Source organism: Drosophila serrata, unplaced genomic scaffold, assembly GCF_035046125.1.
Source record: "Drosophila serrata isolate PLE 108 unplaced genomic scaffold, ASM3504612v1 contig_382, whole genome shotgun sequence".
NCBI classification, from domain to species: domain Eukaryota; kingdom Metazoa; phylum Arthropoda; class Insecta; order Diptera; family Drosophilidae; genus Drosophila; species Drosophila serrata.
The window spans coordinates 3,956,097-3,983,069 of NW_028257280.1; the positions used below are offsets into that span (position 1 = coordinate 3,956,097).

At 41.5% G+C, this 26,973-nt stretch overlaps 3 protein-coding genes across 15 annotated transcripts in view; 1 reads left to right on the forward strand and 2 right to left on the reverse strand.

Moving 5' to 3' along the window:
- Fur1 (Furin-like protease 1) overlaps nt 1-26,973 on the forward strand; it is a 152,307-nt gene that overhangs the window by 119,159 nt on the left and 6,175 nt on the right. For 8 of the 13 annotated variants that reach the window (XM_020956065.2, XM_086840505.1, XM_086840507.1 and 5 more), the window contains 7 exons: nt 20,864-21,109; nt 21,185-21,313; nt 21,388-22,262; nt 22,329-22,502; nt 22,972-23,090; nt 23,277-24,440; nt 25,141-25,307. In XM_020956065.2, coding sequence (XP_020811724.2) covers nt 20,864-21,109; nt 21,185-21,313; nt 21,388-22,262; nt 22,329-22,502; nt 22,972-23,090; nt 23,277-24,440; nt 25,141-25,307 — 2,874 coding nt within the window. The remainder of the gene's footprint in view (nt 1-20,863; nt 21,110-21,184; nt 21,314-21,387; nt 22,263-22,328; nt 22,503-22,971; nt 23,091-23,276; nt 24,441-25,140; nt 25,308-26,973) is intronic. The other 5 variants (XM_020956062.2, XM_086840512.1, XM_086840515.1 and 2 more) reach the window with 1 other exon arrangement.
- LOC110186792 (uncharacterized) lies at nt 14,817-15,667 on the reverse strand. Its single transcript, XM_020956069.2, has 3 exons — nt 15,526-15,667; nt 15,339-15,466; nt 14,817-15,286 (listed from the first exon to the last, which is right to left on the reverse strand). Exons 2-3 carry the CDS (start codon nt 15,428-15,430, stop codon nt 14,980-14,982), a joined length of 399 nt encoding a protein of 132 aa, XP_020811728.2. The 5' UTR covers nt 15,431-15,466; nt 15,526-15,667; the 3' UTR covers nt 14,817-14,979.
- ND-49L (NADH dehydrogenase (ubiquinone) 49 kDa subunit-like) lies at nt 18,945-20,832 on the reverse strand. Its single transcript, XM_020956066.2, has 2 exons — nt 20,533-20,832; nt 18,945-20,413 (listed from the first exon to the last, which is right to left on the reverse strand). The coding sequence occupies exons 1-2, from the start codon at nt 20,723-20,725 to the stop codon at nt 19,032-19,034; spliced, it is 1,575 nt and encodes a 524-aa protein (XP_020811725.2). The 5' UTR covers nt 20,726-20,832; the 3' UTR covers nt 18,945-19,031.

Below are 26,973 nucleotides of genomic sequence, written 5' to 3' on the forward strand. Positions count from 1 at the left end.
GTCAAAGATTTAATTAAATACATAAAAAGTGCCTAATCAGCTTCCTTAAGAAGTTAGTAACGAATTCAGTTATCAGAAAAATTAATGAAACTTTCTTAAAGCGTACACCACGTGGTATACTTAATATCAAAATATAACAATCTTCTTTTTTCAATTTAAAAACATTAAAAATGCATTAAACCGCATACCCTGGCTACCCTTTATTCCATTGGTTAGGCGAAAAAACGCTTTCTGGCAGCCAAAAGTCAAAAACTAACTGCCTTTTGTTTGAGACCAATGCGCCATGTGTCCTTTACGGTTAGGAGTTGTTCCTTTTGTTTTTCGGTGTGTGTGTGTGTAACGAAGTGTTGGTGTGTGTGCGTGACTCCCGGCCATGTCCTGTGTGTGTGTGTGTCTGTGTGTATTTGTCTCATTGCACGCTCCACGGTTTAACCTTTTTTTCTGCCCCTTCGGCCATCTTGTTGCCGGCCATTTTCTTCTTTCAGCAAAAGCCAGTCCTAGCAGTTGTTGTTGTTGTTATTGTTGCTTTTGTTATTATTGTTGTTAGTGTTGCGAAAATTGTTGTTGTCGTGCGGGCATAAATAATTCAGCAAAAAGACAGAAGGACGACACGCAGCGGAAGTTTATTCGAAACACAAATACATATAGAGTTGCCCTTTGCCTGTTTTCCATGCCTACTTTTAATGGGCCTTTTGTTTTAGCCAGAAGGAAGAGTAGAGAGGAAGAGAAGAAAGAAAGCATAAATATTGTGTAGAATTCTTCAATTGTAATATTTTTAGGAATATTAAATTCAAAGGATTAACTCTTCTTGGGTGTCTTCTTTAGGAATATCTTTTATAGCAAATCAAGTATTATATTTTCGACCAGATAAATTCCTATATTTCTTCAATAAGCTCATCTGGAATTTTCAATCATTGATTTTTAAAACAATTTATGGTAAGCTAAGGCAAACTTTACCAGTAAATAATATTCCCAATTTAATTAAATTCTCTTTTACAAAAGTGTCTTTAACCCCAAGAGTCTCCTTAGTTCTCAACGCTAAGCAACCACTTTCAAAATGTTGAATAATTGTAATTACAACCCTTTAGTATATATAATCCCCATTAATTAAATATACTTGAAAAAGGCATTTAAAATATTTTTTGTTACAAACACATACATATTTCCAATTCTTGAAAATTCTTGGAAATTCTTGGAAATTCTTTAAGCTGCTTGTGGGCAGACTTGCTGGCAGTAATTTCCTTACAATAAAAATAAATGAAAATTCATTTGCACATTTTCGAAATACTTGGGTGAAAATTCATCCGGCTTAACGGACTTGGTTGCCACATAAATTTTTGCCAGTTTTTCGCCTTATGATTTATAATCTCTTACTCGTCGTGCCCCGGCAGTCCCCTTGTTCTACTTTGCAATTATTTCGAGGCAAACATTTTGGCACGCCCACACACACACACACACTATATATATATATGTATATATAGTACTTGCCAAAGCGATTTCTCAATTTGCATATGTTACACACACACAGAGAGAGAGTCGTTCCGTGAAGGACTCTCCTGAGGGACCCTTGACTTGGCCAGGCTGTGGCAGTCAATTTGTTAAATAAATTGAATTATGTTACAGTTTCGCCTTTTTTTTTCTGGCCCTATTTTTTTTTTTGGGTCCCTGTTCGAGTTGACCTTTTTCAGGCGAAGGCTAATAGAATTACACATGCGACAAGTTTGATGGGCAAGTTCGAAAGGCAAATGAAAATGACTCTGGTTTCAAAATACTCCTGGGGCATTATTGTGATCTCTACTGTGAATTTATAACTAATTAAAAAGATACATTAAAAATCGGCAACCGGAAATAAACAAAAACGGGAATGAAAAACGAGTAAAACCAACAGAGAAAACGGAAATTCTTGCCATTCAAATAATTCATTTCTGCTAGAGAATACAAAAAAAAAAAAAATTACCAAAACGGAAACTGGCCGTCGACCCAGAATAAATATCCAGAGATATTAAAAATTTGGCAAACCATTTTTGTGTATAAATTTCGAATGGAAGAAGGACCGGACCCCCGACTTTTTCTTCGTAAGCCAACACATGCAGAGCATAATTAATAACAGGAAAAGCTGAAAACAGCAAGCGGTAGCAACGCGAAGCATAAAGCGGAAATCCAATTAACATTTTTTGTTTTTTACTTTCGGTTACTTCCGTTTCCTGTCCAAATTTAATGCTGGGGAATGGGAATTTCACAAAACACAACAATAACAAAATTAATTAACATTTTTTTGTATTTTCCTGCGCACAACGTGTGGTATACTTAATATGCCTGCGTGTGCAACTCATTAAGCAAGGATTTTTAGTGCATTGGGAAGGATCGTAAAATTTGCCCCATTCTTCTTTCCTTAGTCCTGCTTTAAAGGCAATTGACAAACTTGGTCCTCGTTGTCGTCTTCTACTTTTTTATGACCACTCCAGGGCCATTAACGCTTCATGGGTCGCTTCCAGTAGGGTTTGACTAATTAGATTTGTGAGTATATATAGTACATAACATATATTCGTGTGAAGGGTCCTTCGCCTCTCAAGTGTTGCTCAATTTTCTGGGTAGCCAATTGTGTCCATAAAACGTAAGCGTAATAAACCTTTATTTTATTTTTTTTTTTCTGGCTGACTTTGGGGAAAGTGAAAGCATCGCTAATGGAAATTAATGTAGTGTGTGGGTGAGAGAGAGGAAAAGTGGAGAGCCTATTTTAGTAGGTCTCTTAGAAGTTAGCTTGTTCGGTGGAAGAGCATAAATGTTGGACAGTTGTAGTTAACTAGGCATATTCGTAAGTTCCTTAATTAAGTTTCAGGTAAAGTTTCGCAACAAGTAATGTTATGCTGGAATTTTCGCTGTACCAAGAAAGTTTTCTTCTTAATTAAGGATTTTATGAGCGACAGACTTTTGTAATGCGGCAATGAGAACAACGCTGCTTGGGGTTTTTAATTAAGGAAAATTATAAGAAGGAAAACAATATGAAAATTGAAAAAGAAAAAGATCAGGTTGCTTACTCTGACTTTGCGAAGCCATATTATATATTCTTTTTAAGGCAAAACTTAGACCTAACATCAATTCAATTAAAAGCACATGTTTGTTTTGCTCAATATCCATGCAGATGAAAGTGTTTTCCTACAGATTCTTCACAACGGAAAAGAACTCTTCAGATTAATTCAACATTCCCTGCCCAGCTTGTATTCCTATATTCCCTGGAACAATGTTTAATACCAGCCAGTGCTAGCCACACAATCCCCCTGATATGTTTACCTTTCATCGAATGCATCATAAAATCCACCAGCACCCCCGAAAAATACGCATTCGATAGAAAAGAAATACACCGAAAAGGCCGGATGAGAGAACGAGACAAGGGTTTGCAAAGGGGAGAGGTCCTAGGTCGGAGGTCGGAGGTCGGAGGTCGAGCACTGTTAAAACCGCTGTTGAAAAGCGACTTTCAATTAATATACCATCCGAGGAGGAGTGGAAAATTCGCAGACATTCTGGCGCTTTCGCATTCCGGCTCTGTCGGCGGCTCAATTCGGTGAACCTTAACGGGCAATAACGAGCAAAGGCCACAGGCCAAACACGCACTCCAATATGGGACTACACTGGAAGAAAAACCAAGAGATTTTCAACAAGTTTTATAGAGCAAGAAGTAGCGGATTTCAGATAGAAATTGGGAGTATGAAACAATGTTGAATATTTAATACTAGAAAAATTTGACAGAATATGTTTATAAGGCTTCAAGTTAGGAAGAGTGGAAAATTGAGAGTTGTTTTTCAGTCTTAACTTATTTGAAGGATTATTATTTTAATTAAGAAGCTAAGGAACCCAGGTAAACCCTTGATATATTGCAAAGATCAAGCTGTCTTTTATATATTTTTGATACTTATTACTATTGCTTGGAGATAGCTTACTGGATTCTTATAAACAATACTATATACTTAGAATACACGTTTTCTAATAGTAAATATAATTTGTTTTTAACAAATTCCTTATTTTCCTGAGTGTACATCCTGTCCCATCCTATAGTTCTTTATCCACCGCAGTTTTTTTTGTTCTTGTTTTGGTTTTATTAATGCCCAGCAGATATTTTTAAAAACACATTCAATGAGCAGCGGAAGGAAAAAAAAAAAATACTTTGTCTCGCCCTCAAACGAACACTCTCCAACTTGCCCCCAGTCTTCACTATTCACCCGAGGGACTCGTAAATTTTGCAATTTCTTCATTGTTGCTAATTTATATGACACGCCAGAGTGTCGGCGAGCATTAAGGAGTGAGAGAGAGAGAGAGAGAGAGATCAGCAAGGACGAGCTCTAATCCAAAGCAAATAATGCGTTGCATAGCGTCAGGCGTCGCGACGGGGCCAAAATGCTTTCAGGGCCAAAAGCAAGCAGAAAAAAAGGTGAAAGGCCAATTTTGGGGGTGGCTAGTGGAGAGATTTCAAGCGAGAGTGAGAAAAAACCAAGCAGAGCAAAAAAAGAAAAGCCAACAAAACAAAAGAAAAACCGAAGCACGTAACTTTTGGTTAACCAAATGGAATATGACGGGTCGGTTCGTTCTGACCCACTCACAACCCACCCCAGTTCCCATACACAGACTCCCCTTCATCCTTCTCCTGTTGTGTTAGTTCAAATTACCTGAAAGTCCTTTTGGGCTTTTGACTTGCTACAGAAAACTGCAGGGAAAATGAAAGCCGGGACGGAGGGAGGATTGCTGCGCACATATATGAGAGGTGAGTGGAGACCACTGCAATTTGCAGATTTTTGCTAGAATTGCATAGGAATATGAGTTTCATATTTAGGCACTACGAAAGCTTAAGTGGAATTAGAGATAGTTGGTGCCAGATTTCGCTTTGTCTCGTGGGAAACTTAATACTCCACACGGAATTGAGAATTTAGTTATGGCAGGAATCGTCTAATTGGAAGTGTGTGTGGTGTTTGGGAAATTGAGAAGGGAAATTATATTACATTTTATGCTCAAATAAGACATATAATAGCTTAAAATTTAAAATATAATTTAAATAACTTTAAGAGGCACAGCTAGTCTCTATTGCTTAACCGCAATTATCTCAGAGCAACCACGTACTAGAAACTAATTACTAACTAGAAAAAAATCTAATAACTTTATGGCACTCTTACAGTAGCTGAAGTTGGCCAGAAAATCCGCTTAGGTCCAGTGAAATTTTCATGTGAATTAAGTAATTTTGTATGCTGCTTGTGGCTCCTCTGATAACGTTCTACGAAAAAGCTAAAACTCATTACATTGGATGTATGCCATCTTCTTCTAATCCGGGCGCAACTTTGTTGCATTATTTCAAGCCAAGTTTCTAGACAAAAAACGAAGGAATAAAAAAGTGAAGTCAAGTGAAGTTTGTTGGCTGCTGGCAGGGAATGACGAAGTGCATGGCTCTTAGCAAAAAAGTTGAAAGAATATTTAGTGCCTGGCTATAAACTGAACAATTTGCTGTCAAATTATGCCTTTCGAAAGGCAAAAGTTGGGCGGGGGTGGCTGCTGCTAGGTGGCTCAGATCTATGAAGTGTCGTAAAAAGCGCATGAAACTGTGGCAAACACTTGGGGCACAACACCCCCGGAAAGTGTGCAACATTTTCGGACATTTTTATGACAGACAAAAAGGAAACGGCACAGGAGGAGAGAGCCGGAAATGAGACGAGAGGAAGACTGGACACCATGTTGCCGGCTATTTATTGGAACAACAGCAGAAATGGGGGCGGGGGAGAGAGTGGAGGAGGGTGTGCCAAGGAAAATGAAAAGAAAATGCAAAAGGGGAGGGGCAGTAGATGCACTTAACATGTGTGAAAAATGCGTTCAAGGCGAAAGCAGAAGGAGAGAGAGGCAAGCTTTGGGCCAGGTATTAGATTCTTGTGTCCTTCCTCCTTTTCGCTGTGTACTGAGAGAAATATTAGAGGGAATTTGTTATATAATTAAAGGTTTCGAAGATAACCAATTAAGGAAATCATATAACAAATAAAGTTATAAAGGGATGGGTAAAGAAAATCAGCTCCTTAACTTTGTATATTTTTCTTCATTATAGTTGTATCTAAAAATATTTCTCCCAGTGTACTGGCTCTGCCTTGTTTTACCGCAACAATGCGTTTTGTGTGCAAGCATGCAAGTGTAGTGTGTGTGAGTATTTCTGTTCCGTTCTGTTGTGTTTTCTCAAGCTTCGTTCGCCTGGCAAATTGCCATAAAAAAAATGTTTTCAAGCGCCACAAAATATGCAACATACAATTTGCACATGCAACGGTACTTGGTGTGTGTGTGTGTGTGTGTGTGTGAGTGTGCCCCATAAAATAGTTGCATTGCATTTTCTTCGCATTCTTGTCAGCGATGCTCGCGGATGGAACTTTTCGGTTTTGAATTAAACAACGCACGTTTTTCACACCGAAGAGCTGCCATCGTTTTCCGCCTCGGGAACACCGCGGTGTTTTGAGCCAGGTTTATAGAAGTGGCAGTGGAGGAACCCATCCCCACCCTCCTCATTGGCCTCAAATGCCTGGCGGGGCAACAAAACGCGTTTATCCATCTGAGTGACTGACAATTAGCGAATGAACTTGCCACTTGGCAAGTGAGCAATAATTTTGCTTTCAAATTAAATGCAGGCAAATGGAAATTTAAAGGGGAATTTAATTGCTTTACAAATTTAATTTTAATTAGTATGGGAAATATAAATAAAAATAAAAAAAGAAAGTCTTGAGGGTTGCAATTAAATTATGGAATCGAATCGTAAATCGATAAGATTAAAATCTTTGCATTCTTTGAATTTGAAGAACTCGTAACTAAGCCAAAAATGCATTAATTTCATTTCAGAAACCTTTCCTATGTAAGTTTTTATAAGGTTAATAAATCTGGATACTAATTTTAAGATTTTTAAAAATTCAAATTTTTTCTGTAAATTTTTGACAATTTTAACGATGTAACCCCTTATAAAATTTTGAAAAAATTGAAAATTTTATTTTTCTCCCGGAGATGGCTTAATCGACTCGGTTTTCGATGCTGATCAAGAATATATATGATTCATAGGGTCGGAAATGATTCCTTCACTGCGCTTTAAAGGTTCTGACTAATATTATAATACCCTGTAAGGGTATAATTACATATATTTGCAAAATGTTATTTAATAACATACTGTAGTATTAAAATCACTTAAAACTAAGAGAATTGCTTCGTGAATATTCTTCTTCCAATTAAAATGGTCTCGAACAATGGTTTTAAGCATTAGCTTCCTTAAGCAATAAGTTGATGTCTTACTTATTTAACTTGAAAGTTTATTATAAATTGTATTACTTTAAAAACACACATAGTTTAGCTGCTAACTATGGCTTTAATCGTAAATATGTCTCAATTGGCATTTCGATGACTTTGAGCCAATTGAGCTTAACTCTTGCCGCCCTATTTGCCATACACTTGAAATTGGAAGTTTTCAAGTGTCGCGTCTTCAGGCTATTAACTGCCATTCTGCAAATTGAAATCCTTGTTAACACACACACACGCACATGTCGCAGCTGCCTTTGTGGCGCGTTTTATTTCCCAGTTTTTTGTGGCAACTGATGGAATCGAGTCGAGTTGAGTTAACGTCGAGTCGAGTGGAGTGGAGTGAAGTGCAATGAATTTGAAGCGCGGCAACCGGAGGAAATACTGCTCAGCCGGCTTTTTCCCCATTTCCCAGCCAACACACGCACAACTTTCACTGATTGTTTAGACTGCCAACGAGCGTCGCCTCTAACTATGCAACAAATTGTTGCAGCAAGGGCGGAAAAGTTTTGCCCACATTTTCCCAACCCTTTTTTTTTAGTAGCTTGGCACTTGACTTGACGGGTGGCCCCTGCAACTGTCCCACATTTTCACCTTCTGCTCAAGTTGCGTTTTAAGTTTCCAAACTAGAGCTGCAGCTTTGGAAAATCCCCAAAAGGGGTGGAAAAACCGCCAAAAAACACGAACAACACATCTGTGTGTGTGAGTGGGTGTTGACAATGTTTTTAAGTGCTTGTGTGGCAGCTTCTCTCGATTTTTGCTTCATTAAATTCCCCTCTTAAATATATTTACGCGGGCCTTTACTTTTCCCTCCTGATCCTTAAGATTTTCCACTCGCTCTTCTGCTCTGCCCTGTGTTTGTTTATGGAAACATAAATTTCCGGCTTGAGACTGGCAAAACTTTGCTCATCATTCTCACATTCTCACTGCAGCCCTTGGCAGCGGAGTTTTCGTGCTTTTAAACCTAATTTCCGACATTTTGAATATATTATTATTTCATTTTGGGAAAGCAGATTTTCTGGCTAGACGATTGAATGGATAATAGGTAAAAAGTACTGCGTTATCAGATTATTGAATTAGCACTGCGAGAAAGTGAGGTAAACAATTAAAATATATAAACTATATATATATTAAATGAATATTGTTTTTTTATGCTAATTTCTTGGTTAAATCCTAGTTTTTCAAATATCATAACTAAGCCAAAAATCCATTACTTTAAATTCGGAATTCTGTGCTAGTTTTTATAGAGCTAACAAATCTGCATACTCGGTTTTAAGATTTAAAAGTTTGCATTTTTTATCAAATTTTGACAATTTTAATGATGTAACTCCTTATAAAATTTTCAAATTTTGGAAGATATTTCAAAACTTTTATTTTCAACCGGGCATGGCTAGATCTAATCAGGTGTTTATGCTGATCAAGAATATATATAGGTTTATAGGGTCAGAAATGACTCCTTCACAACGTTGCAAGCCTGAATTGGACCTAAAATGTATAAAAAAATTATAAGCCATGGTAAAGTGATGTAGTTTAATATATTTTAAGCGTTTCAAAGAGTTTATCCTGCTTTATTTCAGTGTAATTAACTTGTGCATTTTCAGTGTTAACTCTTATCGCTCTCGAACAGCATTTTGTCTCGTGGACTTCATGTATTTTGTGGCTACATAAATCCAAACGCACCTTTTGTTCGTCAGATATATCTGGTTTCTCTACTCCTGTTTTTAAAGGACTCTATATTAAAGCAGTGAGGGCGGTCCTTTGTGGAGTCCTTTGTTCGAAGCAATTTTAATTAGTGTGTTAAAAATAATGGTTTTGGATAGACTGTCAGCTTTGTTTACCTAAAAATTCTGATGCCACACTCTGCAAAAAATGTTTTCAGTCACCTTCTCATATTCCGTTTGAAATTATGGCTCCCCGAGGGTTTTTCCTATATATTTTTTTTGTAGACAAGAGAAGGGCAAACATTTTCAGCTCGCATTTCTCCATTAGAGAGGGTGGGCCCTCTAATACCCAGCCCATGCCTTCCAAACAAATTGATACCCTCCACCCTCAAAGGAAAAAGGGAAAATACATTTTATATATGTATATATTTTCCTGCATTATTGAAAAAGTTGGTGTTTGCTGAAACTACCCCGAAATATGAAATCCGAAACAAAGACCAAAGCGAAGCACCTCAGCAAATTTTGATTAATGCATTTCAATAATAATTTCAGCTCTTTCATCTTCCAGCACAGAGCATCCCAGCTGCCAATTTGCAATTTGTTTCGCATTTGCACTTTGATGGTTTCATTTTATGTTCCATGATTTGCAATATGCCATAGGAAACCGATGGGAACAAATGGCAGCAGCAATTGCAATCGATGAAATTTGTTGCAGAATTACTTGCGACTTCTTCTGCCAGCGAACTTTTTCAATCTCGGCTTACGTAATTGAATCTGCCAGATCAATCAAGGAAATGATTTTCGGATACGAAATAACACACTTTTCAAGACTATGCAAAAGTCTTAAACTGCAACATATTCTCTGGCAGTTTTCCATTACCTCCCACTACTCCTCATTTTCATTTTCATTTTCATTTTCCTGCGTCATTAATTGTTCCTTTGTTGGAAAAGTTTTTAGCTTTTTTCGCTCACTAACAATTACATTCTTTGCCATGCATAAGTTTAAAGTAATTTAACTTCTGACGAGCTCTTGCCTCGAACTGAAACAAGTTGCAAAAAAATAAGAGCACGAACTTGGCAAAAGACTTTGTGCAAATTTCTCCTTGAGCTTTGTTTTTTACGTTCTTAAGCGTTTTAAAATTGCTGCCAAACTGCAACAAGAAAAAATTCCAAAAGTTCAGTGAAGTGTGAATTGATTTTTTCGAAATAGTTTTTACGTTAAAGTTAAAGAAAAAAAAAAAATTAAAATTATTATAGTTATTAAGAAGTTTTTATGGAGAGTTACCGTGCCGTTTTTCAAGAAAGTAGGCTAAAAACTTTCAGCTCAAGAAATGTGGAGAAATTAATTAAACTCTTGTGCAGAGTTCTTCTATAGCTTTCTTTTTTAGAGCTTCCTTTGAGGTAAAAACAAAATGTTTTGGGCCTGACTTGTCGTCGTCTCCTTGAAACCCCATTAGCAATTGTATGAACTGAAATGGAATTCCCATGGGTTGAACTCTAGAGAAACATCAGAGCAAAAAAAAAGGAAAACCCACTCAGTGCCTAAAGTGGGGAGTCGAGTGGATACCTCAGACTTGAACATGCGTTATTCCAGATATTTTCTGGGGGACCTCTGACCTGCATTGACACGTGCCGCCTGCAACCCTTCGCACTCTGTATTTATGATTATTGTTATTGCTATACTATGCTATATATATATATGTTATATATGGTATATGATGTATAAATATATATATAAATTCCACCCTTACCATCTCAGACTTCTTCCTCGCATCTGGCGCACCTGATGTTGTTTTTCCTGATGTCGAAGTCAATTTGTGTTATGGCCCCATCGAAGGTGGCTACGAAAATAGTTTAACCCGGAGGTAAAGAGAGGTTGAAGTACAGAGAAACGCTGAAAATAAGGTGTATAAATAATATATATATATATAACCGTAATCATACAGTCAAAACATCAGCACCTAGAGGCAATACTTAATTGCTTATTTATATGCTAAGAAAATTGCTTAAACTTAAACCCTTAAATAATTTTAAAAAGAATCCAAAGCTAGCACTTTATCTGCAAATATTATAAAACATATTTGATTTACTGGCATCCAAGTTATTTAACCTACACTCTTCGATTTTCATTTACACACTTGAATGCCAACAGTACATATCACTTGTCATCACCCGTAAGGAATTTCCCACTTCAAGGTGCAATAATAGTCCTGATTCCCCAGGAGAGCCCCCTCCAGCTAGGAGAAGCTACCAAAGTATGCAGAATTTCTCAAATATTTTTCGCATATTGCATGGATCCTTCCTATATCCGTTTCCGTTTCCGTTTCCGTTTTGTGCATCTGTAGTTGGGGCTATTCCTTTGCATTCCTTTGAGGGAGAGTGCACCTAATGAGAACAAAACTGCAGAGGGGACAGAGGGCAGAATCGAAAGCAATTACCAGGCTACAAAATCCCAGAACAGAGGGGGGGAGGGGATTAGGGATCTAAACCTAATTTCAATCAATTTGGCCTAACAAGCGACAGATTGCCAACCTAACGAATCAATTTGATTTCCCAAAGAGACAAAAGAATCGACAACGATGGACGACGGAGCAGCGGCAAACGGCAACAAATTTCGCATTTTCATTTACGAAAAACTAAAAGGCGGCTTCCGGAAAGATGTGGAAATCCGTCTCAGATGCGGGCTGCACTAAATCGATTTGGGTTGCAACGAGACTTCAACTTCAACTCCTACTCCTACTTGGGTAGTCGAAATTCGGTATTCGGTAGCAAGTGGCATCATTACTCAACCAAATGGGGCCATCATCAACATCAGACGATGGCCAAGCCGACTGCCGGAGTTCCGAGCAGACAACAGCAAGTGCAATCAATTTCCCGACAAAGGCCAATGCATCCAACAAGCACTCATTTTCCCACCTCCATCCGCTCAACCCTCCCAACCCTCTCAACCCTCTTAATCCCTTAAAACTCTCCCCTCTCCCCTGGTCACATCTCAACTGCATGCGAGTGCAACTGCTGATGCCGGCACTTGAAATGCAAAAATATTTGGAAATTCCTCGATTGCATTTGGATCTCAGAGTGTCTGTGCTGTCTGTGCTATCCATGAAGCTGTGAATGGGTTTCGAGTGCGGTTAATGAGGCTCTGCTGAGTTCCCAAAAAAAAATTAAGGAAACCCCCTGAATTGTGTATCTTTTTTGGAAATGTAATACATCATGTAATTCATTAATCCAAGTGTTGGTTTCTAGACCAATCAATATAGGAATTTGAGGATTCAATTACACATGTCTAAAGTAAATTCATTATAGAATTTATTTATTAAAAATATCATTATTATTCCCCATTTTAATATCAGAATTTTATCTTAAGCTCATCGTACTTTATTTCCACAAGGAAAACCATTGCAATTGGTTTTTTTGTTGGTTAATTTTCGGGCAGAGCGGCGGCCAGAGAAAGGTCCAATGAAGGACCCGACTTTGGCATCCTTTTGCGCCCAACCCCCACGAAAGCCAATAAATTTCGTTTGCTGTGCCCCGGCTGTTTGCCAAAGGACATGCAGGTTTACCCAAGACTGGGAATGACCAAGGCGATCCCTCTGCCTCGTACTTTATCCTTTCTCTTTTTTTTCCTTTATTAAACAGCGGCCTCACGTCGCTCTCTTTTCCGCAATGCAAATGGAGGTCCTTTATTTGGCCTCGGTCATGGGTCAAATATAGGATCCGCTTTAAGGCCGCAACAACTCTTTCATTTTTTGCTTTCTTTTTTGGAATCAGTGCAGGCAGGGTCCCTGAAAGTGATTCGTCAAATTCCACACACTGCCATATATTACAGGCGAATGTACATTTTTGTGAAAATAAAAAAGAGGAGGAGCAGTGGGATTCGGATGTCGTTTGTTTACTCGACTGCCAGCTGAGCCAGCTCTTGGGCTTCGTTCAACAACTTTTCGAGACAAGTGGCCACTCGGTGGCCATCACTCCAGAAGAAGGTCCTAGAGAACTCAGCTTGGCAGTCAGATTTAAGGACATTGCTGACCGATTTAAGCCACCTTTGATCGTTTTCCCATGAATTGTAAAACGACAGAAATGCATGTCAATTCATGTGGGGGACTATGAATGCGCATTGTAAACAATCAAATGGCTTCGCGGTTAAATAGTTAAACGATTCCAACCGATCGGAGGCCATTGAGTGTGGCATCAATTAAAACAAAACACATTTGTCGCCAAATGGATGCGTCCTGCTGTTGCTGTTGCTGCTGTCATTGTCATTAATATTTCACAGCCACGCTTTGCCGCATAATTTAATATCGAAATTATTTCCTTTTTCAATTAATTTTGAACAATAAAATGCGGAGTGAAGTGAGGTATGTATGCGTGTGCATACAATTATATTGCCGCATTCATTTAAGACATTTTTCGCATGCAACTGAATCGTTAATCACGAGAGCGGTAAATCAATAAAGCAAAGTGAAATTATATATTTTATATGCAGTGGCTGTGCCACAGAGAAAACAATTTATCAATTATTTATACTTGAGATATAAGTAGTGAAAGAAGAGTTTCTGCTGCTATAATATTCTCTCTGCTACATCCCCCTACAAATAATGGAAAGCATTTGGCAAATATAATATTATCGCAATGAAAACTTCCCAATTTCTTCCCCTGTTGAAACCCGAAACTGTCTCATCATTTCCCATCAAATATCTTGCCATCTCCATTAAGACATTTGTAGTTTGAGGCTATGGTCGAAGGTCCTTTGCAAAGGGTAAGTGCTTTCCGTATCAACCCCCATAAGATACAGATTTGCGAAAAGATATCTATTGCTCCCCCAATTGCCATAAAAAGAACCGAGAAATTGCTGGGCGAAAAATTTACAACAGCTGATCTCCTGTCTTATTAAATTTTCGGAATTCTACTACCCTCGGCCTTTGGGCTTTTGTGTCTAACATTTACCCAAAAGCCACCCACAGGGGACAGTTTCAGCCATCCAAGGGTTGCCTTACCTGATTGGCAGTGCGAGAGAAATACGAGAAAATACTAAGGGGAAACCCGGTGATAGACACAATCTCTCCCATGGAAACAATTATGTATTTTTCGGGTTTCAAGAAGAGATTTGTTTATTTTTTTCGACCAGAGGGTAGATTTTTCGTGCTGGCAGGACACACCTTGTGGGGTGTGTGTATGTGTGGGTGCTAAGGAGTGTGTTTCACTCTGTTTCTGTTTATCCAACCCATAAATGTATCCTGAGGCCACTAGCCCATTTCAATCCTAATGCACCAGAACGGAAAGGAGGGAGGATCATTATGAAGTTTGACCTATGGATAAAATGTTATTCCATTCCTGACTCAGTTGTTGTTTGTGTCGAACAGCCAGGACCCAAAGGCAAACAGAAAACCATAAATATGCAATGCAAAGTGCGTGGAGCACTGAGGTGGCTCGACTTTGGTCTGAACTGCAATTGTTTGGCGCAAATTGTCGCCATTTTCTATAAATATTTTAAGCAAAAAGCCAGACCACCAGGAAAACTTACAACGGGGAGCAGTTTTTCTTTTTTTTGTATTTTTATGGCATCGTTGTGGTGACGAGGGAAACAAAAGGCGATGTACATGTACACATATGCAAATAACAAACATTATTGGACCAACAACTGCCTCGACATGGTTATGGGAGAAGGCAGTGCCACAAAAACATGTGAGCTGCGGGGATCAACGGGAAATCACTTGGAACAAGCAAGGATTTAAGTTTGAAATTGTGAAATTTAAGTTTTAAGTATTACATATACAAGACAGGAACTCGGAACTTGGGTCTTGGGGATTGGAGAATCCTTGGGTGTGTGTTTAATGAAATTAAGAGAAGGTTTAGCAATTAAAAATGCTATTGGGGAGTAAAACCCACGATATGATTATTAGGCTATCGATTTAGTACAGGCGGGGAAATGTGTGATTATGTTGATGATCCCAAAATGCAGCTCATTTCCTTTTCCTCCAACGAGAAGGATGTTCTTCCCTTACTCATCATCAGAGCAATTCTAGTCCCGAACACGACCGGCAACTGGACCCATGTCCGAGGAGGACTCCGTGGCATCCACAGTGGGTCTCTGCAGTCGTCCCTTCCGAAAGAGATCCTGCAGCATGGCCAGGACCAGCATATGGCAATGCAGCTCCTCCGGCATACCGCCCTCATCCAGATCCGGCGGTACATGAACATATTGCGCCAAGTAACGGATGTGAGAGCGAATGCCCTTGTGCCAGGAGGATGTCTCCAAGGGATCATAGGGCACAGGCTGAACATGTTGCGGAGCAACGGGCACCAAAGCCAAACGGTTTCTCTCTCTCCTGGGCTCGAAAGGATTAAACCTTTGGTGTAACAAGAACAAAAATCACTCACCTATTTATGGCCAGCAGCATTCGCTTTATTGGCCAAAAAAGAACGCCAACTAGAACAGCCAGACAAAGGGTGTACAGTAGGATCAAAGACATTTTGAGGAAGGATTAGCCAGACGGTACACTAAAACACTAACGATCGTTTTTGATTTAAAAAAAGAAAAACAAAAAAAAAAACTATGAATAACTACCTGAAATTTTATGAATGTATAATTTATGGATGTATGAATTAGTATGCCAACATTAGAAAGTAAACAAAAACTGAAAACCTAAATGGAAATTGTCGTTGATATTGTTTTGAGGGGTTTTTCAAAGATTACTAGACACTTTTTTATACAGAAAGATAGAGAAATTATAAAGAGTTTAAGAGGGTAATGGATGGTTAAATGTGTTAATAGTATAATGTAAAATAGAGGAAACTTGGCAAGAAGCTATAACTATTCCCTGATGTTTTAGAAGTTCCTATTTGCATATTTCTCTGTGAATTATGTTTAACCTTTTTGAATGTGGGAATCCCCCTTTGCTCTGGCGTTGACATCTTTCACAGCTCCCTTCGCTGTGTGACAGCTTACAGCTCTCGTAGTTTTTACCTACGAACACCGCCCAGGTGCTTCGGGCCTCTGCACCTGTCATCGCTCTTAACACTTTGTAATATTTTGCCAGCGTACAACCGGGGAATCGCACAACCCCATCCATCCCCATCACTTCCTCCCACTTAATTGAAAATCCAAACTGCATTTCCTTTGCCTCCGCCTCGTGGTGTATGGTTTAAGGTGTGGATTGTGGAGTGCATGGATGCGGGCTAAATTAATTAGCAGCTAATGAAATGGCGCACATATTTATACAGGCCTTCCTTCCTGTCTAGCTGTCACCTGGTGCTGGTCCTGTTCCTGTTCCTGTTCCTGTTCCTGCTTTCGTTTCCGGCTGCCCCGAGGCAGCAGCCGTCATTTGGGGACATAAAAAAATTAACCACTTTCATTTCCAATTGAGCACATTGAGACGCTTTAAAGCCTTAAATAGTATGTAATATAAAACATTATATTTATAAATGTTTCATGTGCATATTTTAAACGTCATTCAAGTCGAGGGTTGTGGTCCCCTAACCTGGTAGCCACTCCCCGCAGCGACGCCTGCTCCTTTTTAGCCATTTATCAGAGCCCCCGCACAATCATCAGACGCCTTGGTTGGGCTGCACCCCCCAAGTTGATTAATTAAATTGTTGACAATTTTAAAAGCTGCCATGGAGAGGGCATTATTCACAGCTTAACATTTCCCCAAACTGCTGCCATGCTTTTATTGACTTTTTTTGTGTCACATTGTCAGCATTTTTTTGCTGTTGTCGACAAATGCACTAGAAAATTAGCTGCTTGCGGTAAGCTGTCTGAAGTGGAGGTGGAATTACCAGGATTACTAGTAAAAAAGTATGGCTTAAGGCAATACTCTGCTAAGTTTTCATATAAATATAAATATATACATATTCATATTTCCGTGTCAGCTTTCACGGTTTCCTTCCTTTTCATTAAACCCATTTATCTATATAACTCTCCTGTGCATCTGCCATATCATGTTATCTAGCTTGATGTGTGCTCTGGGCCTTGGCAAATGGCTTGTAAAAGTTAATATCCTGGCCACAGGACTTCCGTTTCCATTTTAGCACTTAAGCTTGATTGGGGCGGAGTCAATTTTAATTGAAACCGCAACAAAACAATTAAACCTAAGCTGATTTTTTTTTTGCCCTCCTTTTTTTTGCAATAATAAAGTCACTCCCTGTGTGCGAAGTATTAACTTAACTTGGCCACCCAACTCAATTAAAATGTTGGACAAAATTGCATATGCATAAGAGCAGGCGGCGGCAAGTAAACAAATCCAAAAGTGTGTTTGTGTGTGTGTGTGTGTGTGTTGCATAAATTAATAAACTTGATAGTGGGCGGGGCGGAAGTTGAGGGTGGCACCACTCGACGGGCATAAAAACTAAACGAGCTTTGAGCGCCGGGCGACGACACGTACGCAGAGAGTAGCAGCAATTAAAATTTTAGTAGTCGCCCAGCCGTGACAGGATCCAAGCGGAGGATGTGGCAAAGTGGCAAGTGGCAAGTGCACATATGCCTCTACTATCATCCTGTGCCAGTCAACGGCTCGAATTTCACGACAAACACATACAAACCAAAAAAGACATTCTAGGGATGTTCCAATTTTGAGTTATTTAAGGGTTTTGGAGATTTAAAACTACATTTCTTGTCATACATTTTAAAGAGTTTTAAAATCTCTATTTAAATTTGCTGTTGAATATTATTTAATTGATTTATTTTGAGTTAAGTGAGCTATAAGAAGAAAATCAGAACACGTTGCCATAGTAATAGAAACAAAAAAGAGAAACAGGATGCTGGCAAACAGCCTCTTTCGCTGTTACCAAATCGACGGCAACATCCTGCTGTGGGCATAAATAAATTGTGTTGCATACTTTCATGCGTTTACCTGAGGTCCCTGTCCCTGTCCCAAACTCAGTGTGGCAACGCTGCCGCTGGTGTTGCCATGGCCCTTAATGACGCCTGTTTTGGGGACCACGAAGGCGAAATTACATTTACAATTAAGCAGCAGCCAAGCGCAAGTTTTGCTGGCCAAGTGCACATGAAAGGAGCACATATTCATATTCAGTAGATAACCAGGCATCCTTTACCTGTCACTATCTGTCCTCCTGCACTCGCAAGGAATGCATCATATTCACCTCAGGAATAACTGGAAATCCTCCGGCAGGCCACAACAATGCCGCATAACTTCATGGACCAATAGTTGCCATAACTTAGCCTGCATGTCCTGTCCCTGCTGCCAACGCACAACTAATGGCAATTGTAATTGCAAAATTGTTCGACCTGAAGCCGGCATTTGTGCCCGTTGTTCCTAAATTGCAATTTGCCAAAGAATTTCGCACAATGAAATTCAATTAACAACAAAAGCGGACACCAACAGTGTCTGTTCTGTTCTGGCGCTGTTTGCCTGGTCAGAGAATGGAGAGAATATGGAACCGGCTTATGTCATGCGTCAGTAAATCAGAACAATTTCGCATAAATTTCAAAAATAATAAATTCCTATTTTAATTACACTCACTCTAGGGCTTAGGGAGAATGCGAAAGGGTTTCTATGCGCTGCTTTTTACACTGAAAATAAATGAGAAGAGGGTTTTTGATACCCTTGCAGGGTATTATAATTTCAGTCAGAAGCTTGTAGCGACATGATGGAGTCATTTCCGACCCTATAAACCATATATATTCTTGATCAGCATCAACAGCTGAGTCGATCTAGCCATGTCCGGTTAAAAATTAAATTTTTGAATTTTTTTTGCAAAATTCGAAAATTTTATAAGGGGTTACATCATTAAAGTTGTCAAAATTTGATTAAAAATTCAAACCTTAAAATCTTAAAACCGAGTATGTAGATTTCTTAGCCCTATAAAAACTAGCACGGAACAACTTTCCGAATTGAAATAAATGCAATTTTGACTGAGTTATGACATACTTTCAATGAAAGGTTATAGATATTTCAGTTACCCGAAGCTAGACATCTTTTTTAATTTATGACTATTAAATAAATTATTAAAATAAACAATATTCCGTTGTTTCTTAATATTTATGTGGCTCAAGCTCATGCCTTTAATGCTAAACCCATTGAAATGTCTAGAAATTCTGTAAATTATTACAAATCAACGATCGATTTCACCAAAGACTATGTCCAGGGACCCAATGATGGCCACCACATCTGCTAGCATGTGTGTGGGTGCGATCTTGGACATGAGAGCCAAATGCGCATAGGAAGCTGGACGGATCTTGCAACGATATGGACGCGTTGAGCCATCAGAGATGAGATACACTCCAAATTCACCCTTGGGTGACTCCACAGCGGTGTACGTCTGTCCCGGCGGCACATGGATGCCCTGCGAGAAGTGCTTAAAGTGATGGATCAGCTCCTCCATGCCCACCTTCATGCTGCGCCTCTGCGGTGGACTTATCTTCATGTCGTCCACCTTGATCTCGCCCGGCGGCATGGATTGGATGCACTGTTCGATGATGTTGATGGACTCGCGCATCTCGCGAATCCGCACCAGATACCGATCGTAGCAATCCCCATTGGAGCCCACAATTACATCAAAGTCCAGTTCCCCGTAGGCATCGTAAGGCTGCTGTTTTCGCAGATCCCACTTTATGCCACAGGCCCTCAGAACGGGTCCAGTGCATCCCCAGTTAAGGGCATCGTGGGCAGAGATTGCTCCGATGCCAATGTTACGCATCCGCCAGATTCGATTATCAGTCACCACGTCCTCAACCTCATCCAGGCGATCGCCAAATTGCTGACAAAACTGGTACAGATCATCGCAGAACCCCAGTGGAATATCTGAGGCCACGCCTCCTGGGCGTATATAGGCGGCATGTAGCCGTGCCCCCGAGGCTCTCTCCGAGAACTCGTATAGCTTTTCACGCTCCTCGAAGAGCCAGAAGAGCGGCGTGATGGCTCCGCAATCCAAAACGGAGGAAGCTATGGCCATGGTGTGATTGGTCAGCCGCATTATCTCCGAGAACATGGTGCGTATGTACTTGGCCCGCCGAGGAACTTCCACATTCAGGAGCTTCTCCACGGCCAGAGCATAGGCCAACTCATTGGCCATGCACGAGACATAGTCCAAGCGATCGAAATAGGGCAGAGCCTGGACATAGGTCTTGTACTCAATTAGCTTCTCGGTGCCACGATGCAGCAGACCGATGTGAGGATCGGCGTTAAGCACCGTCTCATTGTCCAACTCCAGGATCATGCGGAGTACACCATGGGCCGCCGGATGGGCGGGTCCAAAGTTAATGAACTTGGTGCGAAAGGTACGATCCACCGGCGGGATCTGTTTTCCCGTCATCTTGGGTCTCTGCTTCCACTGGTTGCCGGTGGGATACATCACTACGTGTTCGTAGTCATTTAGATACTCGGGATCTGGATACCAATAGTGGGTATTCCGGGGCTCATAGGGCGGTCCCCTGGGAAAGAGTTCATCCCAACTGGGATCGCACTCGGGCTCGCCTTTATGCTCCTTGTCACACTCTGTGGGCATAAGAAATAAAATACTATAAAACCCTCTTCTTCATGCAATATGGGATGAATTACCTTCAAACCCTAACTTAAGAACTACTACTACGGCTTAAAATATAGTTCCTACTTACCTTCTTTTTTGGTCGAAAACACACGATAATTCAATAGTTTCCCTAAATCCGGTTTCTTGAAGTTCGACTTCAAACCCTCCATACTTAAATACTTTTGACTGAAGCGACTCTTGTAGGCCTGAAAGCGGCTAATTTCGTTGGGAGTAAAGAGCTTATTGGCCAGCTTACGAAAGCCACCCATTCCGCCAGACATGGTTTTAAGTTTTGAAATAATTACACCCCTTTTCTATTATTCTATTATTTTTAAAAGTGTTTCTAGAACTTTAAATTCAGAGACTACTTTATATGAAATATTTATAATAAAACCATTTGTTTTTCTGTTTCTTTATAGATCTTCGACGATCATTACCACTTTGCACATCACAAGGTCTCGAAGCGGTCGCTTTCCCCCGCCACGCATCACCAGACGCGACTCGATGACGATGATCGTGTTCACTGGGCGAAGCAGCAACGAGCCAAGTCGCGCCCCAAGCGTGACTTCATCCGAATGCGACCATCGAGGACTTCATCGAGGGCCATGTCGCAGGTGGATGCCATGCCCTTTGACGATGCCAAGTGGCCGCAGATGTGGTATTTGGTGAGTGGGCTAACATAAACCATGCATTTCTCTCTCAAGATCATTATATATTATTTATAATCAATCTTGTAACAGAACCGCGGTGGTGGACTGGACATGAATGTGATACCCGCCTGGAAGCAGGGCATTACCGGCAAGGGCGTGGTTGTGACCATTCTGGACGATGGCCTCGAGTCTGATCATCCGGATATAGAGCAGAATTACGTAAGTTGTGGAAAGGTTTCATATAAAGGACAAACAAACTCTAATAACCCATTAAATTTACCATTCCAAAACAGGATCGCAAGGCCTCGTATGATGTAAATAGCCACGATGATGATCCCATGCCGCACTACGACATGACGGACTCGAATCGCCATGGCACCCGCTGTGCCGGTGAGGTGGCTGCCACTGCCAACAACTCCTTCTGTGCGGTGGGCATTGCCTATGGAGCCAGCGTGGGTGGAGTGCGGATGCTGGACGGCGATGTCACAGATGCCGTAGAGGCACGATCCCTCTCCCTGAATCCTCAACACATCGACATATACAGCGCATCGTGGGGACCCGATGATGATGGCAAGACCGTTGATGGACCAGGCGAACTGGCCTCGAGGGCCTTCATCGAGGGCACGACCAAGGGACGCGGCGGCAAGGGCAGCATCTTTATCTGGGCCTCTGGAAACGGGGGTCGGGAGCAGGATAACTGCAACTGCGACGGCTACACAAACTCCATCTGGACACTGTCCATCTCCAGCGCCACCGAGGAGGGCCATGTGCCCTGGTACTCGGAGAAGTGCAGCTCCACGCTGGCCACCACCTATAGCAGCGGCGGGCCGGGCGAGAAGCAGGTGGTCACTACGGATTTGCATCACTCGTGCACTGTCTCCCACACGGGCACCTCGGCGTCGGCCCCGCTCGCCGCTGGCATTGCGGCTTTGGTGCTGCAGTCAAACCAGAATCTCACCTGGCGCGATCTGCAGCACATTGTGGTGCGCACCGCCAAGCCGGCGAACCTCAAGGATCCCAGCTGGTCGCGCAACGGGGTGGGCCGGCGGGTGAGCCACTCCTTCGGCTACGGCCTGATGGACGCCTACGAGATGGTGCGTGTGGCACGGTCCTGGAAAACGGTGCCGGAGCAGCAGCGTTGTGAGATCAATGCCCCGCATGTGGACAAGTAGGAGGAAATTATTTATTTCTATTTGATAGTATATTTATCGTCTTGCTTTTGTATTTCTCTTAGGGTCATTCCTCCCCGCACTCATATCACACTGCAGCTGACGGTGAATCACTGCCGATCGGTCAATTATCTGGAGCACGTCCAGGCCAAGATCACCCTTACCTCTCAGAGACGCGGAGACATTCAGCTGTACTTGAGATCACCTGCCAACACCAGTGTCACGCTTCTTACTCCAAGGTAAGATACGGAGTGACCAAATATATATTCATATATCACATAAACTTGATAAACTGTGTTAGGGAAAAACAAGAATCTAAAATAGAGTTTCAAGTAGGTTTCCATAAAACCTTGAAAAGTGTATAAATTTTAATTAAAAATACCCTAAATCGGAAGAGTTTTGTATTGAAAAAACTTTACTTATTTATAACAAGCAGAAATTCCAGTATATATCACCAAAAACTAACGCTTTAGAAGTATCACAATTTAATGTTTGTAATTAAGAGTTAAATATTAAAAGATAATCCACGCTCTCTTCGTATAAATATTTGCAGGTTAGCTAACAGTATACCAGAAGTAAGATTATTTTGTCTAAGGAATTCCTTGTTAATTTTTATAATGAATGCTAAGAAGACTTGTAATTAAAGCCACAAATACAACAGTGTTCTGACTTTGATTTAATATAAACTCCTTTCCACTTCTTTCCCAGAATCCATGACAACTCCCGTTCCGGCTTCAATCAGTGGCCCTTCATGTCGGTGCACACCTGGGGTGAATCCCCGCGCGGCAACTGGCAGCTGGAGATCCACAACGAGGGTCGCTACATGGGTAAGTCTAAGTCAACCACTGCAAATAGTTAAAAGCAATTCCGAACTAGTGCCGTCTGAGAGAGATGCTTTAAACCTGTACTGTTTTACATGCTGCGCTTTTGTGGAACTCACCTTCGATCCATCCATCTCCACCCAACACGTATCTCACCCAATCTCATGTAATGCATCACAATAAATCCACCAGGCCATGCTCTGCTCAGGGAATGGTCGCTGATCTTCTACGGCACCACTCAGAGCATCGATCCCAATGATCCGATTTCGGTGCCGCGGCCAAGTGGCTCGGAGGCCACCACGGCCAATACCAGCAGCACCACTAGCAACCTCCATCAGGCCTATTCCCCGCAATATCCCCGCATTCCGCCCAATAACTTTGGCAACTCACCTTCCGGCGGTGCCAAGTTGCCGCTGGGCAAACTGCCGCCTCCGAATAAGTCCAGCTTTGTAACCAACAATCCCCTATTGAATCCTGCCCCACCCAAGCAGGGTTACCAGCAGATTTCGGCCACCTACGGAGTCATTCTGGGAAAGGCCAACGGCAAGGCCAACAATAATAATAAGGAGAGGAACAATAACAAGGGGAACAAGGCTAACAATGGTAATAAGGGCAAGTCCGGAGGATCGGGTGGCAATCGCAAGGAGCAGACCACGCCGAGCACCACCGTCCAGAACACCACCAGCAAGAACAAGTACTACCGCATCTCCCAGCAGCAGCAGCAGTCCAAGGGAAACAAGCAGGACAGGAATGGAGTCCAAACACCCAGACCCAAGGCCAATTCCGGTGAGAAGTCATACGACGAGAAGAGCCGCAAGGTGGTGGGCGAGATATCCGCATCCTCTGGATCTAGTTCCGGATCCAATGGCTCCGTCAAGGCAGCCAAGCAAGTGAAGGAGAGCACCACCTCATCCTCATCCTCGTCGGATGCCCGCATCCCCATGCTCTTCGAGCGCTACGACAAGATCCAGGCCATCTTTCCGGAACTGGAACCCTACGAGAGCAGTTCGCCCAAGGGCAAGACCAAGCAAGCCAAGCCGGGCAAGCAGTTTGAGGTGGAACTCTTCCGGCCCACCACCGGTGGCAATACCCGTCAGGGCAACACGAAGAAGTCACCATCAGTGCCGCCGCCCTCCCAAACCATGGCCTCCGTCCCCCTTTTGCCCATCCTGCCTGCCGGCGGAAGTAGCTTCCTGCCTGACCAAAAGATCCTGAAGAAGCAGCAACTGCTGATGGCCGCCGCCGGGGTAATGGGACCCGCCCAGGTGGAACTGGAAATGCAGGAAGTACCCGCCACACCCGACTACGAGGAGCAGCAGCCAAGGGGACAGCGCAAGGAGGGCAATGGACCAAGTGGTAGCCAAATTTTGAGAATTTTCTAATTTTGGTTTTTTCATAGAAGGATTTAATTTGAATTTATGGTTTTTAAAAGAATTTCGAAGGGTGTGACACTTTCATAATTAGGTTATATTTTCATCTATAGAAAATGCACATTATTCTATACAGAATTAATTCATTTAACAAATTCATGTTGTGGCATATCAGTTGTGTTTAATGAAAGTGTCATACCCGTGGGGGAATCCCCCGTAAAGTGCTCTTTCTTTATTTCAGAAAACCCTTTTTTACCCGCTTGGTGTTTTATGATTTTTTACCCCGCCCGCTGGCAGCCGTCAATAAAAGTTTGACAGCCGGCGAGTGGCAATTTCTTGTTGCTTTCATCAATCAAAGTGCAACTTTAAAATGCTTTTTCGGATATATTTTTTTAGTCGCTACTGCCCGGGGTGTCCAGCAGCAACAATTTTTCATTTTTTATCCTGTTGTTGTGAGAGTTGCGATTAGCTTTCGGCACTTGATCTCGCTCATATGGCAGATTTATTGGCCCTTCACTTGACTTGCTTGTCCAGCAGCAGTCTTCCAAAATATATATCATGCATTTTATAACATTTTTTCGTTATAGCTGTTGTGTTGATTTTGTCTGTATAGATATTTTCGATTTTATTTTTGAATATATTTTATACTGATGTATTTATATACGATTTCTTACTCTACGTTGCAGCACAAATCACACAATGGGACATGATATTCTATGGCACCGAAACCCCCGCCCAGCCCTCGGATCAGGCCAATCCCAGCCAGGCGAATCAGTTCAATCTGTATGGCAATGACATGGCCCACAATGACATCGAATACGATTCCACCGGCCAGTGGAGGAACATGCAGCAGGTGAGTCCGCAATATCCAGTATTTAACCAAAGGTGCAGCAAAGTCCCTTTAGACGCATGAATAGTCATTAATCACCCAACCAGGAAGCTTATGCTCATGTCTCGGAACGGAGTACAGTGAAGGTTCGCTAGCAGTTTGATTTTGGAAAGAATATAAATACTATAATTTTAAGTAAATTTAAAGGTTCTTTATGATCTCTTGGATTATCATTCTCTTTGATTAATCTCTAATAGGTAGTAAATGCTTTTGAGCCTTCACTGTATTACGTATCCGCCTCGTTGTTCGTCCTTCGCGTTGTGTTTACCTCTCATGGTCTTGGTATTGCAGTGCCTCGTAGATGGCTTGCCTGGTAACGAGGAGCTGAGTAGCGATCAGAATCCGAATCCGAATCCGCAGAACCAGAATCATGGCTCGTCGCCGCTTGCTTGCATGTGGCTAGCTTGATTAAACCGCCAGTCAGTCAGTCAGTCCCGTCAGTCCTTGTCGCTGTGTATGCGCAGGTCCTTGGCAGGTAGCTCCTTTTAAATCGCCACCAGTTTACTTGAATTTTGAGTTGAAGTTGCAGTTGCAGCTTGAGTTCCTCTTCCAGTTCCAGTTCCCTCTGCTCAGCATGCCCTCTCCTCCTTTGTTGTCAATGCACGAATTTCGCCTGCACAAGCGACGACAGAATGTGCCAGGCATTCGCCCAATAGCGCTCATAAATTTGCAAAATACTTAGCATACAGTGTCAGCAGCTATCTCTCTGTCCCTGCCCCTGCCCCTGCCCCTGCCCAATCCTGCATCCAAGGCAGCATCTTAATTCCGCTTTTTGGCAGCCATTTTCGGCCTCCTTTTTTTGGCACTGGCCCAAGGCGCACGGACACCGAAGGACATCAGGTGCACGTGGGGAAAAATCACACAAAATTATAACATTTCAATTACAGCATAAAATTGAAAGAGAAATCCATTTTTAATTAGTAAATCCCATATGGAAGAAGAGTTAAAAAATGTTGCTTGAGGTATTTGAAAATTATTTAAAAGATGGAGAAATGTATAATATTTATAGTAATAAAGTGTAACAAAGTTGTGAACACTTTATTCATTTATTTACATAATATATTTTACAAATCTGTATAATTTCTTTGCTCCGCATATATATAAATATCTGAAAATATATTTATGAAATTGCTATAAGCTTGCAAGGTTTTCAAAATCTCTTATCACACTATTTTCGCTGTGCACAGGATTCAGTATTTTTCTAAAACTTTTGCCTACGGTTTGAGAGTCTCTGGCAGCGGGGGCCTTTATTCAAGTGCACTCTTGCTCCGGGCAGTCAGCAATTTTTAACCTTTTGGCACCTATTGTGCTTTAAAAGCGCTGCTTTTTGCCGCTTTCTGCTTTTTGCGAAGCAAGGCTCAGGGGAGGGGGATGTGCGGTAATAGAGGCAAGTGCAGTGACCTTAGTTTTTTACCTCTCACACTGCTCGGGCAGGCGGCAGGCAGCAAAAAAGTTTTTGCATAACAAACACTCCTCCAGGATTCCTGTAGCTACCCAACTACCTTCATCCCTTTTCTCGATTTTCCACCATTTTCCAACACGCGACGTCATTGCATGTGAGCTCAGATAGGAGACATGGACGAACGGACGGCGGGACAGACGTTTCGGGAAGGGGCAGCTATAAATAAAG